Source organism: Helicoverpa armigera, chromosome 28 (genome assembly GCF_030705265.1).
Source record: "Helicoverpa armigera isolate CAAS_96S chromosome 28, ASM3070526v1, whole genome shotgun sequence".
NCBI classification, from domain to species: Eukaryota; Metazoa; Arthropoda; class Insecta; order Lepidoptera; family Noctuidae; genus Helicoverpa; species Helicoverpa armigera.
Window position 1 is genome coordinate 7215974 of NC_087147.1, and position 17778 is coordinate 7233751.

The following is a 17778-nucleotide window of genomic DNA, read 5'->3' on the forward strand; positions in this document are numbered from 1 at the left end:
AGGCCACATAGTGCATGCAAAACTTGCAGACAAATCGATTAATCGATATTTTTTAATAATTTCCTGATTACGTTTATTAGACATTAATTTCCATTCTGAATGCTAATTTTTTAATTATATAACAGTTATTTCGTTTATTGTATAGTGAAATATGGTTTTCATGCCGAGAATGATCGTAAAATCAAGCATTTACTGTGCGAGTCAGCGTTTCATGGACGTAAACAAAGAGAGACGCGGTTATTGCTTATCTATTATGTAGAGCGAGATGAGAAATGTTGGAGCGCGATACAGAATATGCGCATCTCTTTCTTGATTCGCTGCAGAGTGGCCGTGAAGTGCTGAGTTAAACATGGATTGAAACATAATGGATTGGGAATGAGAAATTATTTCTTTTAATTTACCAATAATATTTATTTACTTTTCATGGCAATTTCTTCAAGATTTCAAGACTTCAAGATTATGTTTTCGTCGTTTTTTTGAAAACAGGATAGACAGTAATAATACCTACCTAAAAGTTGATTTTTAAATTGCGTTCTACAAGTTTTGGATTTTAGAAACCGATTTCAATAATTCAAACGGGAATATTTAAAAATTGTTTATTCATTGTATTAAAACGAATACAGTTCTTTTTTTGAAAAATAAATGTAATGTAGTGGACAGAATCCTCAAGAATGGGTATGTAGGTTCAAAGCCTTGTTCGTGGCACTTTTTCTAACCCGTTGGGCGTAGAGTTGCCAGGCATCCGGTCACTACCGGGCGAAGCTTTTTGGTTGCATATCCGGAGACAGTTTCCGGATTTTTATTAGGCTTTTTAGATAATGTATTTCCTACATTTGTCATACGATAGTTTTCTCTCTGCGATCCTCAAGTTGTATCGCGACTGTAAGTCACAGGAATAAAATATTTCTACCCTGCTAAACTAACAGTTCTGCCCAGAGATTTGGTTTTAAGTTCTGGCAACCCTTACTTGGCAGCACACATTTGTCTCACTTTGATCTCTTTCTCGTGCCTTTTTGGAATGGTTAGAAAATTGAGATTCGGGTGACTTTCCAAGTTATCTTCAGGATTTCATATTAATTCTTCCAACTCTTAGCGGTTTTCAGAGTCGATGCACGATATAATGGCATGGAGATAAAATGTATATGTAGTTATTTACACATATCGATACATCCATGGAGTGATATGATTATTATCGATAACATCAATTATTGTTGTGGAACAACTCTATTTGTTGACATGCATGTTGACATCTGTTGACATGATGCGCAGTTCTACGGGTATAAAAAAATATTCTGGATGCTCAGGATCAAATTATGTGTTGATGTTTGACCAAAAATCTCTATATTTTCCTCAATTTATAAAGTCAAGAACAAAACATAATGATCTCCATTCATCATCAAAACAATTTAAGTAATTGCCACTGTGTTGCCAGCGTCAAAAAATAAATGTTTTCAATTTTTAAAGTAAAAGCGTTTATAGCGCTATTTTTGTACAAATTGATCTTGATTTGATTTACTTACTCGAGGTAAAAACCTTGATTTCAGTTTCCGCGGTATTATCTCTTGGTCATATCACTATCTTATAGGTAAACGTATGAACGTTTTCACTCAGTAAGATTGCTTAATCTCCCCAAATGCATTAATTTGAGTCAGACCCAAAATTCAGTACTTTCAGTAGCAGACAAGTCAAAATTATGCAAGAATATTATTTAATTCTGAGGAGAAAAGAACTCGGCAATGACAAACAGCAGATCCTTTTTCTGTAGGTACTTTTGCATCTTTGATCTCTAGATCTGGACTTAATCGATATACAAACAATCCATGTAATAAAATAATACCAAGTATGTAATGTGCGTAGCATTTGTTGTTGTTTCCTTAAGTTGTTTTATGTAATTATCTCCAGATATAGGAACTACTGACTTGAGAATCAGTAGGTAATTAGAATGGCAGTCATAGTCGTAGGTTTTCTTAATCCTGTTTTGTTTGTAACGACGACATGATTAAGCTGCTGATGTAACTCTTTTCTTTCTATAATATACAATAAAAAAACCTATGAAAACTCAAGGTATATCAAGGTTTTAAGGCTAATTTTAATAGTGTCTTTTTTAAGGTATGAACATTTTGCATTTGTAGCGATTATCAATTTTCTGGTAGAGCTGCGATTCCTCAAAGTAATAACTTAAGTTATTTCTCAAATTATTGAGTCCATGTAAATATGTATACCTACCTCGTCATTTTTAAGTTTAACGCTATAATTTATCGACTAGTTAACCCACAACACTAGTAATCTATCAAGATGAAAAAGTCATAATTTATGAATAGGTACCGTTACCAAGCAGGTTTAACCAAAAAGTATGCATGACGACATCATAAATTCAAAACGTATCCAATCATATTTAGGGATGGGCAATATGTTAACGGTCATAAAAATAATTTAATGAAATAATTGTTCCATTCTAATACGGAAGATGTCAGTATTAAATGCGGAAGTGTTTCGACCTTCGTTTTAACATCAAAATCATAAAAACTCACGTACTTTAATGTAAGTTTTCTGTGAAAATGTTGACGACGATATGTACAGTAACTATCTGCATGAAGATAATACCTATATAATTAGTTTGGTACCTACTGAACTACACGGAATAAACATTATCTGAGGTTTTTAAGAACTCCATAGTTTAAATTGATGCAATTATATTTATCAGAGAGAACATAGGTATAGGAGTTAAGACTTGATTTAAACTTTATACAAGTTAAGTAAATACATATGTATGTACGAGTACATGGGATTATCAAGATGTTTCTCAAAATCTATGGGGTATGTTTACCGCAGTGCGCAAACAGCCAACCCTTCAATAAAACGTATGATTCCGAAAAACATTCATTGCTACCCTTTTTGAATATATTTGTTCGAGAACTTATGAATGCTTTATTTTGGCTAGCAACAAGCCACCCTTCTGCTTTGGACATAAAATCGGATGCTTATTAGTTAGCTTTAACTAAATCACATTTTATTCATATTAATTACAATAGCTCAGTTAGGTAGTCTGTTTATCCAACTGTGCCAGGAATCGAAGAAAACCTTTATAAACTAACTATAATAAATAACTTCTATGTGTTCTGTGTTTAACTTCTATAGGTACCTATGTATAAAATTAGACTTCGTTATCATGAATTAGTTTTATACCACGGATATTGTATCGGATGTTGCGGTAAAATAAACGGCTACCGCTGTATTGACAAAACCCGTATCCCAATAGAGTTTTCTAAAATTTTACAAAGTTTAAAACCACTTCCTGAGTTCTAAAACTCTGTCCTCGCTCACCTGGCCGTGACCAAAAAACTTATCTCAGATCAAAATCATCAAATCTGATTATGTTTTTGATAAGACCTAACGATGTTTTCTATAATTATCGTATGTTACAGACTTTATCTTAAGAGCTTAGACTTAAGTGTTTGTGTTTAATTACAAATAGTACACAGAGGAAGATTTTCGCTGCAAATCGAGTGTAATTTACTTAGTTTGTTGCTAAACAACGCGATACGGACGGATATCGGTATATATGTTGTCAGTCTCGCTTCCTTGATTGGCTTTACAGAATTGCAAGTGATATGCTTCTATTAATGGAAAATTGTGTTTTATTCTTGGAGATTATAGTTAATTGTATTTGTATATAGGTTAAATGGATCCTGAAATAGCAGACCCAGAGGTAAGTGTTACGGGAGACGCGGAAGACTTTTTCATTCAAAAACAGATCTCACATTAATATATTTTTAAATAATAATGATCTTATAAATGACCAATTACTACAACTCAGTGCATGGTTGCTCATTGTAATCTATATCATGGTATACCTAATTATGCATGTAGTCACAAACAAGGTGCATAACACGCCCCCATAGTGTGAAACGACAAGGGTCAGGATAACAAATTAGTTATCTCTTCTCAATCATAGCTTAGGTTCTATCAACTTTACTAATTATGTTTATGTATATTTCGTTAAACCTGCTTTTAATTGACTAGTGAATAGTTACCAAATGTAGCTTAAATACCAGAATTCCATACAGGAATCAGATGCGCAAACTCGAACAAATACCTGTAGCTTATTGAGATTTTTTGTCCGAATGCGACCATCGATCTTGCGACCTGAATGTGGGAAGTAGAGCTTTGCAGTGCTGCGTCATTTCTGCTAGATATTTGGAGGTTTAAAAACGTTAGATTTAATAGGTCACGTAATAGTTTCTCTAGAGGAATAGTTGCTCTTAGAAAATCAACGTCAAAACCGTTTATTGTTTTAAATAAGGTGTTTTTCCCATAGTTTAAATCTAAATAAGTACCTCCTAGATGTTAGTTCTTGAAGAAAAGTCGTGAAAAGAATGAAGATGCCGATTGTTTTTGGGACGCTGTCCTACTTCGCAGGAGTCGAAACAAACTGATTGAAACTTGATTTGAATGTCTGAAATCATGAACCCTTAATACGTACCTGTATATAAGTAATACATAATTCATATAAATGATGCAACTCTTGAACATTATAAAGATCATTTAATTTTTTTTTGCTCTATGTATATATGGATGGCTCTATGGATTCTTATTGTAAATACTTACCATTACCTTATATTGAAGATGGCTCCAAAATTTTCAAAGGCTGCTGGAATCCGATTCCTTGAGCTATGATATTTGGCTATTGGTGATCAACGTCCTGGCTACATAGATGACTCATAGACTAATAAGAAGAAATTATCTCGTGTGTACGTACACACGTACCTACCTTCTCCTTGTTTGTACATTCGTAACTTTCAATTATCTTAATCACTACTTAATTGATCTATAACAACTTTATTGTTGCTATTAGCAAATCAGCTTTATCATATGTTTTTCTTTCTTGTTGATGAAACCAACAATGAGCAAACTAAAAAAGTTACTTTAAAATTCTATCGGAACCCACAGCTGCGTCAAACCTTGGATAAAAGAAAAATACAATATCATAAAGTCAATAATACCTCACCAATGCTACTTACCGTAACCTATTTCATGGCGCACAGTGTCGGCCTTCACTATAACCGGTGTTTCCTTGTACGTGCTGCCATCTCCCGGATCCTCTTCCTTTCGGTCGTCTTTCGGCTCCGATTCCACGAAATACTCTTCAAAATTGTTTTTGCTGAAGAAATCAAAGTCCACGGCAGCTCGTTTCATAGTCGGCGTGGCACTGGAGGCCTCGACTTCAAATTGTAGCATTCTAGCTGGCGACATAAGCTCGGCGACTGGAGACGGTTTAACGAACACATCGTTGTCGTTTTTCTTTGATAGCGATAATTGTAGCAATGTTTGCGGTCTACGAATCTCAGCCTCGGCTTTTGCCTCGATAAGTTTCGGCGTCTCTATTATAGGGGGAGAGTAACTCTCTAAAGGTGGGGTTTGGACTTTAGGAGACTCTATGTCGGGTGTCTGCGTGTCAGGTGTTTGCATCGGTGTCGGTAGTTCTACAGTAGGAGTTTCAGCGTTGGAAGCTACGCTGCTGTCCACCGACATCTCCCTGCCTATAGTCACGTTCTCTCCAATCATAGAAAAATTATCTAAACCCATACGGAATGTATCATCAGGAAGTTCCAAGTTGTCTGGGATAAATTGATTTGAACTTGAACTTGTGCACGTATTTATTGTGACCTCGGCATTTTTACTGTCGAGCATCGGCGACTCCATGATCAAATTGTTTTTGAAAGACCAGCTTTCGTAATGTTAGTATCAATTTACAACAATAAATCATACATTAGTCCTCACCGGTGTCCTTGAAATAATCTTGCCAATCGATAAGCGCATACATAAGAATTTCACATCACTTACACGCACACATGCGCATTGCGTTCCCTTTCATTTGTGTGCATGCATGAGCTGTCAAACTAGTTTCGCGGCTACGTTTTCCTTTACAGGCGCATAGAAATAATGTCCAATAAGAATTGAAAAAGTCTTCCTAAGGCGTAAATTGCAATTGGAATGTTATTATGACACTGATACACATTAGCAGCACGTAAAACAGCTTTATCGCGCCATAGGTCCGGCTATAAATAGATTGGTAATCGCCACTCGCACACTGATTTTAGCCCGCCTTTTTGTTCCTTCACAATCACAGCGACGATCGTCACATAAGTCTGAGAGTGTCCAATAGTTCACAGTAAATGTTAAGCAGTTTATGTCATTAATTAATAGACAGAAGAATTTGTTTACTTCGCGCGATAAATGCTAGATACGGCGCGATGGCGCGTTCCACAACACAACTACATGATGTAGTAATGTCAACAAACAAGAGATCCGACTGCAGTACATTGCGCGGGCATCCATTTTTAGCATAAAATATCTGAAAGTTTATCATTTTTGTGTCAGATTTCTTGCTTAAATTCATAAATTAATTAATGTCTTTATTTTTCTGAGCGTATTTTCATTTTTTTCATTCATTCATTTGTCGTGAAAAATAAAAAGTCGATCAAATTAGCTCAGCTGTCAAACGCGGCGCGCATTGTAAACAATGTAGCTGTCAAACAAGAAACAAGTGGTTTTTATACACCTACACAATTTTAGCTTCGTATAGCAATATTAGATTGAATTTCTATACGAATTACGAAATAAGACTTGGTTGTCATAATCTACCTATAGCTATGACTTTTGCAGTATCCATATCAAATAGATAAACCCTGATTATATGAATTTTTAATGTCTAACGATTTGACCTACTGACCCTAATTTACGTTTTGATTTAGTAATAAGTCAACGTGCCAATACTTGTAATTCAAATTAGAACGCTGTAAATATCTGATTCTAATAAGTATTTTTCATGTATATAAATTATCGATTATAATCGAATGCGAGACATCACTAATTTATAAAATTGTTTTTGAAAAATTGATTAAAGAAATTACGCCTACTGCGTTCAATTTTTGTTGCAAATTGTAACAAAAAGGTTTGCTATAATCTTCAATTTGTTAAAGTTGTCTAGGTAATGAGCTATATTTTCCAGATTTCGAGTCGCATCTTGGAAAAGATTTGATATTTATGGATTAGATCATCATCAAAATCTTGCCAGAACAGAGCATTATACGATGCATGTCAGTTTGCCGCCATTTACTGTGTCAACCTATATTCGGTATTTTTTTCTTTGATTTGGGTAAAAATAAAACAATAAATAACGATACAGAGACTTTAATTTACAAGCAAATCACTTCATCCTCTTCTTTTTACCGCCAGCGCCGTCAGGTTTCCCGCCTTTTCTCTTCCCGCCGGCCGCCATCTTGTTAGGACCTTTCTTATCAGGTTTGAAGCCTTTTTTGTCAGATTTGTTGAAGTTTTTCTTATTTTTGAACTTTTTATTGTTTCCTTTATTTCCTAGTATTTTTCTGTTGTATCCTTTGATCCATTTGTCTCGTTTATCTTCCCAAGCGAGCTGTTTTGTGCTAGCGTTGTCTGTGTTGGCTACTGCTTGACTTGAGCCTTGCTTCTTGTTTGTGGCCGTATCTTCTAGGAGTGTTGAGAATTCTTCTGCCGATGCGAAAAGGGAGCCGAGGTCGTCTGTACCTGTTGAAATTGAATGTTTGTTAGCTAAGTAATTAAAGAAGGGTAGACATATCTAGGTATGTTCTTAGGGATTCTATGGAAGTTTAATTCTTAGGTATATATTCAGAAAGTTAGACTGAGAGTGAACTTAGCTAAATGTTATCAAAACAAGATGGTAGATAGTTCTTGGTAATTTCATGTTGGAACATGTAGAACTTTAAGCTGAATATGACGCGGGTATGTAATATTATTATTATATTATGTTAAAGTAAATAAATATACCTTTTAGCTTGAATTTGCCTTTTCCTTTCTTTGCTTTAGCGCCGGGAACATCGATTTTGTCATCTTCATCATCACTGTCTTCTAGGAGCAGCTCTGAAATGACAACAAATTAGTTTTAGGGAATATCCAAATCACAAGTGATTGGGTGTATATTTAATTGGGACTCCCAACTTGGGAGTAGGTTTAAGCAGTATCCAGACTTTGCAAAACATGCGCCGCGAACGATAGCTCGATCCGAGCATACGTATATTGGTATTATTTTTGGTGACACATGCCTCAAGCTCAGGCAATCGTTCGTGGCGCATGCCTACCAATGTGGATCCATCTTAACATGAAGCTGCTGAACACATAACATTTAGTTGTAAGTATATTACCGTCTTCCTCTCCAGAAAGTGCTGGTTCATCCTCATCACCAGATATGTTGAGTTCGCCATCACTGCCTGTAACAAAAAGATAATCAATTTTTAATACTCAAGACTACAAGATAATCCCATAATACTGTATGTAAGCAGTATAGCATTCTTCTTCTTCTTAGCGTTTATCCCGTCTTGTGACGGGGTTCGCTTTCTGTATCTTCTTCTTCCACTTCGCTCTATCCTGGTTATCTTCCTCTTCGAGTTCGCAGATTTTATCTTTCTTTACGACACTCAACCACCGCAGTTTTGGCCTGCCTCTGCGCCTTTGACCGGGTATCGAGATTGAGTGTCGCATTGTCGATGTATTCAGGTGGTCTCCTTTTTACATGTCCGTACCATCGCAGCCGTAAGCAGTATAGCATATGCGACATTAAAAACCCTCATTCATAAGTGTTTAAAAGGATTCGTAAATGATTTGACGACTTACCCGCATCATCATCCCCATCACCGCCAACTTCTTCTTCACCATCATCATCATCATCACTGCCCAGTTCATCATCATCATCGTCCTGCTTCTTATTGCCGCGCTTCTGTTTAGTGGCGGCCATGTCTGCTAAGTAGTCTAGCTCGTCGTCTGATTCCTCTGAAATGGCGAAAATGGTTAGTTTAGCATAATGACTTTAGTCTTAGTCAACAATAACTAATAAGTAACATAGCTGATAAGAGCTTCCTCTCTCCTATCCCACTTATTTTGCTGTGCCCGACAGGGTCCATGTGAACTATTTATAAGATTACCACCTAAGGATACACATGGAAAGCAAATAAAGTATTGAGTATTGAGTAGTTATTTTGATGCATTGTGGGAATAACTTGGTGGTTTATATTAAACAACATACTGATATGGATCGTAACGAGTAGCAGATCCACCGTAGTGGGCACCGTTGGCATGCCTACAACCCTAATTTAAACACTCATATTACTTCCTTTCATGTATTCCCTTATGTTTTATGTACTTCCTTATATACTCCGCTAGACAGACTTACCTATGTACTCTACTCTCATTATAAATTCCTTACTAATAATTTCTTTTACTGCCTTATGTGTTCTGATCGTATGTACTCCTTAATATATACCTAAAGGTTGTGGGCATACCAGAACACTGTTAGAGAAATTATAAAGTTCAGACTCGTACACGTAAAAGTTGCGTGTTATATTTAGTACTATTTTAAAAAACAGTTAATTTACCGGCAGCCTTAGTTCCAGTAACGCTATCTAGATACTGCTCGAAGTCCTCACTGTTGACGGAATCCGCGTCGCTGTCATCATCATCCGAATTGTCCGCGTTACGACGCTTTTGTAAGAAACTGGAAGTACAAGAATCTTGTTACATTTCTATAAAGATAAAGTAGATTGTGTCCTGTATACAGAAAATATAAAAAAGGATAAAAGGAAGATTTAATTCGATACTTTGTTTAATCTAGAGGTATATATCTGTAGCTGGTTTCTCCCAGTTTAGTTCAGTTTCTCAAAGTAAAACCGAAATAGTTCAGAAAATTTTAAAAATATTTATATTTTCGGGTTTTTTTGTTTCATACTCACAAATCTTTCATGATAACTTGTGTCTACGAAAGCATTGATAGGATACATTAGAATGTTATGTAAAAGTAACATGTTACTTTATCAGTTGATTTGTTAAATATATTTTTGTATAACTTACTCGTATAGAAACCGTTCGTCCACGGGCACTTTGCTAGCGTCCTCATTAAGATAAGACGCCGAGTTCACTGGTATACTCTTTAGTCCTGCAAACAAACATTAAGATTATTACTTAAGTATTATTAAATATACAATTTTGTGATAATTTGAGTTTAAGCCCTGACAAAAAGTAGCTTACAGCATTCAAAATAAATTAGCTGTTTACACACTAAAAAAAACTTGTGGTTTCTACGTTCTCGCCAAACTTTTCGTTATAGAACAATCCGCAGAAACCATTTATCAGTATCGATGTGTGAGGGAATAAATATCAGCTTTGTAATACGGTAGGACATCGATTATCCGAATTAATTCGGATAATTCGGACATAGATCAGTTCACAAAGAATAAACCTTCATAACGTTTAACAAACACAGTTCTACAAGCTTACTTGTACATAGCAGAGATCAGATCAGAGTAAGTTACAGACCTGTCAGGCCTTAATAAATACACAAAGTATAAATATTCATAACGATAATAGAGCTGCATAGTAGCTTAGTACGGATTCGGTTGATCGGCGTTCTACTGTATTAGTATAGATTTCAGTACGACAAGTAAAAACAATTACCTTTAGCAGTATAATTCTTTCTAACAGCAAACTTAGGATGGCTACCCTTAACCTTCTTGACGCCATCATCTTGCTGCATATCAGTTCGCTTCTTCGGGTTCTTGAACACGAAGCGGTCCAGGAAACGGATGCCCGAGAAGTCTTTGAGAGGATCCCCACTGTATTGGATGATTTGCTCTGGAAATGTAAAATGGGATGTGCATTGATTTATAGCTTATCTATTTGTGTTTGTTAAAAACACAAATATGTCATCTTGTGATGCATTTCAGGCGTGATTTGTTTATGTTCTTCTTAAAGTTAGCTGTACATTTGCCAAATATTATTGATTGTCGCTACGAAAATTTATAAATTAAGTGTCTTACTTAAGAATAAAACAAACGCTTCCTTTCAATATAAAACAAACGCTTCTTACCATGCATAAGTTTATCAGCAAACAGTTTGACGGTGGGGTGGTAGTGTTGAGCGAGCGGACGTAATTCTACATAGGCAGAACACTGTGCACCCGCGAACGACGGGTTGCGGGCCAACGGGTTGTATTCCGTTATTTCCTGGAATAATATAAAATGTACTTGATTTTATTTAAGTCATCGTAATTATTATAGTGTCCTATCCTTGATAGTCGTATCATTATATTTCATCCTCTTTCCGGGAGACACACTTCCAGCGACTGGGTAAAAGTAGTCAACGTCTTTTCACGTGCCATACGGTTCAGAAGAAGAAACACGCGGTCGTATTGGGAACCTCTTTTTTAGGAAGTCGGATAAAAGGCACAAAATTGCACTTTTGCAATAATCAAAAAAGTATGTTACAGAATACAATCAGTTACTCATACACGTAAATGCGAGAATTTATAAGTATGTGGGTATGTTTGTTACTCTTTCACGCCAAAAACACTGGAAAGATTTTGATGAAAGGATTACCTACATGGCAGAACGAAGAGCATGGCAGAAGTAGTTCCCTTGAAATCACGAGAAACAGTTAGCGGTGCCATTAAAACACATTTCACATATCCATACGCACACGTAAATTTTATAAATGTTCTTACACTTTGTATTTTTGCTGTTGATGAGCCAACATAAATAAATAAACAAAAACCCACCTTATCCATATTAACCGACTTCTTGAGCTGAATCTTAGCGGCTGTCTCCTTGTCATCATCATCATCAGGTTTGGGCAGTTCAGTCTTCACCTTGGCGTGGTACCAGCCGGCGGTGACGGGTCCTTGCTTACGTTTCTTCGGCTTTATGTTGCCCTGGTCATCTATTTTGAGGTCCACGTATGTTTCTTCTTCGTCGTCATCTGAGAAGTAAATGGGGATGTTATATGTATAGTCTAGTTGTTATTATTTACATTTATTATTCCTGTAAATGTAGCAATTAATTTAAATATCTATTTGTTATGATAATGATCTATTTGTTAGATATCCTAAAGGTTTTAAAACTACTGAATCGATTTGAAAAAGTCTTTCACTGTTGTGAAACTAGAGTATTCTTAATTAACCTAGGCTATATTTTGTGCAAGTACACTGAGTCATAAGGTAACTTATTCACATAACTAGATACTACAGTTATTTAAATTTTAATTTTATAGATCCAAAGATTACAACATTAAAAACTCAAAAAAATAACTTAAAGCATCAAGTTACGTATCACACACTACCAAAAGATTTACATTAGGTATCGCCATTTTAAATAAGGCAAATAATATACCGACAAAAAAGTATTTACAATTCTTCTTAGCTGTTTTTATAAGGAAAAAATGTCCTTGCTGACGAACCTCTAAGCAACACATAAGATGAACACGTAATAAATCTTACCTAACAAGAGATCTTTCTTATCTCCCCTCAATAAATCCACTCTCTTTTGTTCAACTTTAACTTCATCATCCTCTGTGCTGTCCAATGTATTGTTTACTTCTGTGATAGAGTCTTCTGGATTCTCTTCTTGATCTTCTTGGTCTGGTGACTCTTCTTTTATTTCCTGAAATATGATAATTTTGCTTAATTTTGCTGATAACATACACGTCAGTTTCCTAAAAATAAGACTACCAAGTTTGTGTGAATTTTTAATAATTTCCCGATATTGCAAGTACTAGTGCGGTACCTATTTACAGAAGCTACATATACAATATGTATTTAAATTACCGTCCGTTCCGAGAAGATAATACAGGCTAGACATTCACATGACTCAATAAAATAACAAACTTTGTCTATTCATGTAACAATAATAAAGAATTTTGAAATATTATTTTTATTCGAAATGACCACAACTTCCCTGTAATTAGGTATCGATTGGCCTTCATGGGTCAAAGGGTAATTTTAATACATAATATTGTATTATTCAACTTCAAAACTAACCTCTTTAATCTCCCTCTTAGTCCAAACCAGCTTCACAGCATCTTTCTTCTCCCCATCTTTCAACACTTGAGATATCAAGAACAGCATCCCACAAGCTTGCGCCGGCGTCATATAACAGCACAGTTGTAACAAGCGCTTGATAAACGACGTCACGCGAGGTATATTCGTATCGCGTTTCAGAGATTTGTATATGAGAGAGAATAGTAACGCTGAGTGGGTTGTGTTGAATATTTCTGCGTTTGTTAGCTTGCGGTAGAGGGCGGTGTAGTAGCTGGAATTTGATATTAAATTATAGATTAAATAGCTAAGCTTTGATGTATTATTTCAATCTGTCTTTTTACTTTGTTAAGATGAATTTGTGTGCAACAAAGATTAATAATAGGTCCCTTGAGTTGAGGTCTTTACCCAAAGGTGAATAGTGAATGTAACCGATATTATCTTGATGCCAGCGAGGTGCAACAGGCGGTATATAATGACATATCACAACAATTTTACTTGGACCTTGGAAGCATATAGATTACCGATATGTTGATGCCGGCTAGATGCACGAGGCGGTGTATGGCGGAGACTATAGCTACACTCACCGATCAGCAGAGCCCTTAGACGCGTCAGATATATGATACAGCAGCGCTAACGCGTGTATAGCGATGTTGATGCCGGCTAGATGCACGAGGCGGTGTATGGCGGAGACTATAGCTACACTCACCGATCAGCAGAGCCCTTAGACGCGTCAGATATATGATACAGCAGCGCTAACGCGTGTATAGCGATGTTGATGCCGGCTAGATGCACGAGGCGGTGTATGGCGGAGACTATAGCTACACTCACCGATCAGCAGAGCCCTTAGACGCGTCAGATATATGATACAGCAGCGCTAACGCGTGTATAGCGATGTTGATGCCGGCTAGATGCACGAGGCGGTGTATGGCGGACACGTGGGCGGCGCTGTCGGTGACGCGGTCCTTGTTTGCGAAGGGGTATGCACGTTTCACCCCTGTTAAGATCGCCGACATTAGGCGGGAATCGATCTCGCCCTGGGGTGGGAAAAGAAATACAAATTAGTGATAATAAGGTGCAAATTCCTATCAAGATCACAAATGGCGAAAGAATGTTGAAGAGACAAGTCCAAGGTTTTGAGTAAAAGTTTTTATCTTGTCTTGATCACAGTGAGTTTTGCAAAATTCTTATTATGTTGTTAATACACTAACTAACAAACTATTTCTTGAAAGTCGGAATTGTAAAAATGCGGGAATTGTAAATGAGTTTTAATAGCTACAAAAGAAGTTCATATGAAAAACTAGAGTAATAAGTACCCAAACAATTCGCTCTACATAGGAAACTTACCTTCTTAATAGAAGCCTTGAAGAACGAGAAGTATATCCTGATGAGGTTCTCAGCTATCTTGGAGTCGTCTTTACCCAGGTAGAACTGGTTCAGGAAGCATACACCGTAGTACTGAGCTCGAGGTGATATGTTTGTTCTAGAATATGAAATTATTGGAGTTAAAGCAAATATTTTAGAAGCACCAATGAAAACAAGTAGTGTCTCAACTTTCTGCCGTAATTTCTATGGGCTTTTAGTGACTTTAATCATCATCCTCCGAACCTTTTTCCCAACTATGTTGGGGTCGGCTTCCAGTCTAACCGGATGTAGCTGAGTACCAGCGCTTTACAAGGAGCGACTGCCCTACCTGACCCCCTCAACCCAGTTACCCCGGCAACCCAATGCCTCGTGGTTAGGTTAAAACACCAAAAAATCTCATATCTATACTAATATTATAAAGCTGAAGAGTTTGTTTGTTTGTTTGAACGCGCTAATCTTAGGAACTACTGGTCCGATTTGAAAATTTCTTTCAGTGTTAGATAGCCCATTTATCGAGGAAGGCTACTTTTTATCCGGGTACGGGAAGTAGTTGGCAGAAGCTAATCTTTTTATAAAATACCTGAACAGCATCTTTTCAATATCAGCAAGCACTACCGCCTTCATATTCGGATGGTTAAACAACAGCTGACAGAGATGGTAGATCACTTTGGACGCAACACCCTGCGACGGATCTCCCAGCTTGTTGATTATGTTCGATAACAGCATCTGGGAATTAAATAGGGGTGTTAAGATTTGTGGTGGGATTTAGAATCCTACTAATACTAAGTTTGGGAGGATGTTTGTTACTCTTTCATGCAAGAACTACTGGGTAGACTTTAATTGAATTAGGTAGTAATATAGCATATGTATCAGAATAACATACAGGCTACTTTTTGTCTATGTGCGGGATGTAGATCCTCCGGCACGTGTAGATAAGAACAATTTGTGCTGTAATCAGTATTTAAATTCAAGAGTTTAACCAAAAAGATGAACCAATAGTAATGTTGCAATTTTTCAATCTAAAGGTATTGGCATTCGGAAAGGTTTATTTATACAATGCTATATTGTAAAAAATACAATTTTCTTGTATTTAATTTTTGTAGTTTGTATCTGCCTTTAAAAGTGGCAGTTAATATTAATTTAATAAATGAAGAGTATGTCCTAAAACAACATACCTTTTCTCTTTCAGGGTGATGCATCAACAAGTAAGACATGGCGCTCACAGCTTTCTCTTTATTCGCTTCCACTGAATCATGAGCGAATTTATTTAATGCCTCCACATATGCTACAAAAATAAAACAACATAATTAATTTCGTAAAATATGATTAAAGATAGTTTCTGTCTTAGTATTGTGAACGTAGTTATGATTTTGAACAACAAGGTTGATACACTTTTATGTTAATAGGCAAACCATTGTAAATAAGATAGATGGTATTTTGGGTAACTTGAATATCATTGGTAACCAACTTATTACTGTGTTACTATTAGTTTTTGACTAAGTTCTTTTTGGCATTTGAACCTAAAATAAAAGTTGAAGGAAAACATATCAAGGGAACCTAAACTTCAAAGTCTGCAATCACAAATCCACATTGATCAACTGTGGTGAAACAGTGAAAACATTTCTACAGGCAAACAATAAAAAGGCTACTGATAATGATCTCAAACAAAGCCAATCCTAGATTCAAAATAAAATACTCACTCCCATACAACTCCTTCAACTGATCCTCATAGTACCAGATCTTGAGTACATTGCGTCTGGCCTGCTTATTGCCTGAAGTCATTTCATCTACGTGGCCGAGCGGATGCTGGTCGAAGGTACGTAGCTTCACGTCGGGTATCAGTAACTCGGATATTAGAAGTTCTGATAATGCATCTGGGGAGGAAATGTTTAGTATTAGGTAAAAACTCTTCTTACCTGACTATCCTAAGAGGAAGAGGTACCCAATTTGGTTGTTTTAAATACACATGTATTATTAGATTTGATTGTTTTTTTTTTTGTTTGAAAGGGTGCATTTTTTATCTTGTCCAGGGTCTGATGATGGGTGTCATACATAAGATATTGAGAGCAACTGAGATAACATGTTTCTTACCTATGATAATAATACCATCCTTCTTTTTAGCAGGCTTCACATTGTTAATCAGATTTCTTAATGCTGTCAGATTGTATATTGGATTGTCCTGTAATGTAAAAGTAAATTAAACATTTTGAGATATTCTTTCTTATCCAATAGAATTAAGAACATGAAGGTTATTTATAAATTCAGTAAGTTTGTTAATTGATAAATTAGTTCTATGTTATCTGTGTACAAACATTTAAATTAGTTCAGTAGTTGTGGACTGAAACAATACATATACAGAGTTATTTTCACAATTATTATATAGCAAAGTCGTTGGGAACTAAACACTAACTTGTATCAATATGGTAGCAGCTGCCACTCTATCTCCTATGGCTCCCTTGTTGAGCAGTGTTCTAGCCCACTGATGATCTGATGATCCACTTCTGCTTGATTCTGAAATAAGAAATATACAATTACTAGCTGTTAACAATGGTTTCACCAGTGTCCTGAGGGAACTATTTTGTTCACCAACATAAACATAAAAGTAGTCTATGTCCTTTCTAAGGCTCTTCACTATTTAGGTACCAAATATAAAAAAAATCGGATCAGTAATTTTAGCGTAAAAGCCAGGCAGACAGGTAAGGTTAAGATTTACAAGGGTTTGTAAACATTTCAATAAAAAAATTGAATTCATTCCAGACAAGTTAATGTGATGGTCGCACAACTTAAGTTTATTATTTACTATTATTTATTTATTGTATTTACTACACTTACTTGTCTCATAAGCCATGGTGTCACCATGTAAAGCACTGCTGGCTTCCTTCCTCACTTCTTCAATCTGATCTTGTGTTAAAGTCTTTGTTACTGTAGTGGGCTCTTCTGGCATCTAGAATATATACAGAATAAGTACATAATCCATAATTAAGGCTTTATTTACTTAAAATTTTATGGTTATGTTTGAAAATATCAACTTGGTTTAGACTTACAAAAATTGTGCAATACATGTAGTTTAAAAAGTAATGTTTTATTTGCTTTGTAAATAATGTCAGATTATTACAAAAATAGCAAAAATTACCTGATGATACCATTTCTTTTTGTCTTCATATTCCAAAGTTTCAGCGAAATGCTTCGCAATACCTTGGCTCTTCTTTGAATCGGCATTTTTATCGGGCTGGCCGTAATTTGTGTAAGCCTCGTCAACCAGTATATTCTCTTCGAACCTTTTATGCTTCATTTTCACTTAATAATGTAAGAATTCATTAATTAAAAATAACACAAACACGTGAAAAGTGAACACTGGCCATGCCACTTTGACAATAGATGTCAATATGCTTATGCTGACAGTGACAGATATTGGTTACAGATTACTGATAAAACGGATTTTGATTATGAAGGCCAACAAGCTTGTGGGCTTAATTTTATTGTAACTAACCAACGGATTTCATTAAATAGAATTCTACCTAATTATTATTTCTTCCAAGTTAGTGTTAATTAAAAGT

General features: G+C 35.8%; 2 protein-coding genes across 2 annotated transcripts in view; both read right to left on the reverse strand.

Annotated features, from left to right (window-relative positions):
• The window catches only part of LOC110381476 (ribosomal protein S6 kinase alpha-5), a 90753-nt gene extending 84446 nt beyond the window's left edge, over nt 1–6307 (reverse strand). The window contains exon 1 of the mRNA XM_064042442.1: nt 5022–6307. Within this exon, the coding sequence (XP_063898512.1) occupies nt 5022–5703 (682 nt within the window). The 5' untranslated portion in view covers nt 5704–6307. The remainder of the gene's footprint in view (nt 1–5021) is intronic.
• Nucleotides 6308–7178: 871 nt separating this feature from the next.
• On the reverse strand, nt 7179–17609 carry LOC110381474 (CCAAT/enhancer-binding protein zeta). The gene is made up of 20 exons (XM_064042359.1): nt 17355–17609; nt 17054–17165; nt 16632–16732; nt 16313–16400; nt 15922–16095; nt 15397–15506; nt 14802–14947; nt 14204–14339; nt 13688–13893; nt 12860–13130; nt 12320–12482; nt 11603–11802; nt 10916–11051; nt 10504–10680; nt 9901–9985; nt 9429–9547; nt 8671–8826; nt 8202–8267; nt 7828–7920; nt 7179–7566 (listed from the first exon to the last, which is right to left on the reverse strand). The coding sequence occupies exons 1-20, from the start codon at nt 17511–17513 to the stop codon at nt 7211–7213; spliced, it is 3054 nt and encodes a 1017-aa protein (XP_063898429.1). The 5' UTR covers nt 17514–17609; the 3' UTR covers nt 7179–7210.
• Nucleotides 17610–17778: the final 169 nt, after the last annotated feature.

Bases quoted from the DNA above. Each gene is read 5' to 3' on its own strand.
- LOC110381474 (XM_064042359.1), bottom strand. From the start codon at position 17,513: ATGAAGCATAAAAGGTTCGAAGAGAATATACTGGTTGACGAGGCTTAC. The intron at 14,340-14,801 runs GTATTTTATAAA...TTCATATTCTAG, and splicing joins ATTGAAAAGATGCTGTTCAG to AACAAACATATCACCTCGAG. The intron at 7,921-8,201 runs GTAATATACTTA...TTGTCATTTCAG, and splicing joins ACTTTCTGGAGAGGAAGACG to AGCTGCTCCTAGAAGACAGT.